At 33.2% G+C, this 3,402-nt stretch overlaps 1 protein-coding gene across 1 annotated transcript in view; it reads right to left on the bottom strand.

The window, feature by feature from the left end:
- LOC109334786 (probable 28S rRNA (cytosine-C(5))-methyltransferase) overlaps positions 529–3,402 on the bottom strand; it is a 12,107-nt gene continuing 9,233 nt past the window's right edge. The window contains exons 11-17 of the mRNA XM_019570732.1: positions 3,063–3,131; positions 2,897–2,971; positions 2,328–2,420; positions 2,167–2,246; positions 1,987–2,086; positions 946–1,313; positions 529–807 (exon numbers count right to left, since the gene is read on the bottom strand). Of these exons, the coding sequence (XP_019426277.1) occupies positions 741–807; positions 946–1,313; positions 1,987–2,086; positions 2,167–2,246; positions 2,328–2,420; positions 2,897–2,971; positions 3,063–3,131 (852 nt within the window). The 3' untranslated portion in view covers positions 529–740. The remainder of the gene's footprint in view (positions 808–945; positions 1,314–1,986; positions 2,087–2,166; positions 2,247–2,327; positions 2,421–2,896; positions 2,972–3,062; positions 3,132–3,402) is intronic.

Genomic DNA, 3,402 nt, shown 5'->3' with positions numbered 1-3,402 from the left:
AATTAATCATATACATAACTATAAATCCCTCATATATACATATAGAAGTGTCAATATGTATTTAATTAATCAATCAATGAAATTCACTCAATTCCCTCCTCTGGTTTTCCATCCTGTTACACATTCTTTTCACTTTTGGCTTCAATTAACCATGGCATTCTTTGTTTCAACACCCTGTGTGGAGGGGGAAAAATTACTGAAAAATGTTTCATTTTTGTCTAAAATGTGATACAAAAAATGAATTTACAAATGAGAGTTTTTTACATTAACATAGTAAGAGTTTTTTACATAGTCACTGCATCATTCATTTTTAATCATCGTTAACTCTTGAATCTTAAATCTTGACACTGTCATTACCTAGATATTACACTCAAATATTATCATCTTATACTTAGAAATATAGAGAAACTTTGGAGTTCAAGAAAATACTAAAATACAATTAATTCCCTTCACATTGAAACTTGATCATGAGAACATAACAGTAACGATGCAACCTTTAAAATCATCATTTGAAGAAAATGTAGTTCTTACATAAGATAACCACTGATAAATAGAACAGACCCAAAAAGAGAACAAATATCTTTTGTTCTTTCTAATGTATAAACATGCATCAGCTAAATCACTAATCAAACAAAACAAAAATTAGCCCTGAGATATGCCACTGATTACAAAGATACAATTCAATGCAAACAATCACCTCAGAGATTCAGAAACCCATCTCTGCCTCATATATTGCCACTTCATTTACTGTTCTGTTGCTTACCACCTTTGGTCTTATTTTTTCTTAAAGCATTTCTCTTCTCTTCCCTGCAGGAATCACCAAAACCTTAGATTTCCAAAAGAAAGTGTAGGGTAACATCCATAATGATTGTATTTATTGAATTTAAGATATTTTCTTCCCTGCAGTAATATTATGGGCACAAAGACATGGATAAAGCATTTAACCTGGCTTCCGAAATTTCCTCCTTGGATGGAAGTTGCCTCTTCTTTCTCTTATTGGACCCAGATTCAGAAGATTCTTTGCCATTGTCTTTGATGTCATTACTTGGTTTGGGTGGAAATTTCCTTTTCTTCTCCTTCTTGGATTTTGACTCAGAAGATTCTTCGCCATTTTCTTTGATGTCATTACTTTGTTTGGGTGCAAATTTCTTTTTCGTCTCCTTTTTGGATTTTGATTCAGGAGAGTCTTTGCCGTTTTCTTTTCCGCCATTACTTGCCTTCTCTTCCTTCACAAGCTCAATACCTTCTTCCTCCTTTTCTAATGGTTCGGAAGAGTTTGCACTTGGCTTTGAGCTGCTGCTCATTTTTTTCAACTGCAAAAAGTCAATTAGATAATATTAAAAAACAGAAGTTAATTTTGAGTTATATAACTGCACCCTGCAATCAGGTATAACTATAGCACCACTCTTTTAAATAATGCAAAACTTCCATAAGTAGACAAAACAAACTCAGATAAATATATATTGAAGAAGTTCAAAGCAATAAGATATTTATGTTCATAGTTTATACTGAAAACTTAGCAGTACAACAACCATGCTTTTTTATTCAAAATATCATGTATCAAAATAAACCAGTATTCATATGACTCTGCACTGTGTCAACATCCCACCCATGCCTACAACAATTAAAAAATTAGCACATCATATTCCCCAATGAGCTTTTACCACGTGCCAAGAATTTGTCAAACTACAAATTTGTGGCCTAGCCTTTTCTAGTCATCCAAAATACAAAGCTGGATAATTCAAAGCTACCACAATAGAAAATTATGAGGCATTGATTTATAAAATGTGCCATGCATGGAAGGTAAACGTGCACATGTAAATCATTTTTTTGGAAGTCATAAGGTGGTCAGATGGTTATGGTGGAAGGTTTAAGGAATGAAATGATAAGGAGGCTGAGGGTTCGAGTCTCACCCACTACAAATATTGACATACTAACATTTCTCTATAAAAAAAGTCATTTTTTAAAATACAAATGAATGTGTACCTTTGCAACAAAAAAGCCATCCATATTGTGCACATGAGGATAGAAACGTCTTGTCTTCTCTAAGGTAGGGTGAAAACGTTGTTCCCTAAACTTCGTAAACCTGACAGAAAGCAAATGTCACAACAGGTCATTCTTAATAATAAAAATCGAAGTACATGTAAAAAAGAATGCAACAAATACCCTGGGCGCCCAAAGTCAAGTCCACAAGGGACCAGCTTTACATCCCTCCTTTTGAGTGCATAGTCAATAACTGCTTCATTCTGAAGATTTGACGAAAGGACCGAGATATTGGATGAGAAAAAGGAAAAATGAAACTAATTGGATGGAACCGGAAAACAAACCTCAGCAACCATGATTGAACAGGTGGAATACACAATGTACCCTCCAGATTTTGAATTTGCATCCACCATGTCAATTGCAGCAAGAATAAGTTCCTAAAGAGAATGACAGAAATTATTAAATAAGAGAAGGGCAAAAGAATAAATGCACAATATAAAAAGTATATAATCTTCAGGTTTAATATATGATTTGACTGACTGGGATTAGTTATTTGCATAAAAGAAAAATGATACAAAAATTTCACCCTTATTTTATTGCAGATCAATCATTCAGTATTCTAGGTATGTTTCGTTATAACTACAGGGAAAAGGCCATTTTTCAAAATAAGTCACATTTTGACATCATCTGACTAATTCTATTCAGTGTGAAGAGGATAAGGCAAACAAATGAACAAGAAAACTCACCAACATTCAAAAATCACAAGTTAAAAACAGCATTTTAGACCTTCAATAAACTACAGAAAGTTTGGGTTTTAGGGAGGGTTAATGTGCAATGCATAATAACAATAATATGCATGTTTCACTCCTCTCACGATCCCACCTTGATTTCTCACATCTCGCTGAAAAATTACCTTCTGTAGACGGGCACATTTCTGTATATCTTCCAAATCTTTAGAGGTTTTAACAGACTCATCTTTTGATATAACCTGCAACCAGAAATTCAGTGAGTTTCTAGTTTCTAAAAGAAAAACAGAGGGAGGAAATTAAATTGAATGAATATTATTCACTATTTCTTACCCCAGTTCCACTGCAAGGGGCATCCAATAATACTCTATCAACAGTGTTATGACCCAAAACCTTTGGAAGCTGAAATGAAACAATATAAACAAGAAACAATATTAGCTATTTTGGCACATGCAATATAAACATAATACATGCCAACCCTTTCCAAGGATCATTAACAATAATAATGATAATAGATTTTTCTAATTTGTGCCCATGGCATGAGTTAAAGATTCCAGTAAAAGCAAATTCTCATGAGAAAACTAAACATGTGCCCATGGCACACATTACAATATCACATAATAATAATAATAATAATAATAATAATGATGGACAAAATAAGTAAGAACTCTCA

Source organism: Lupinus angustifolius, chromosome LG19 (assembly GCF_001865875.1).
Source record: "Lupinus angustifolius cultivar Tanjil chromosome LG19, LupAngTanjil_v1.0, whole genome shotgun sequence".
NCBI lineage: Eukaryota > Viridiplantae > Streptophyta > Magnoliopsida > Fabales > Fabaceae > Lupinus > Lupinus angustifolius.
This window is presented reverse-complemented; position numbering and strand designations above follow the sequence as displayed.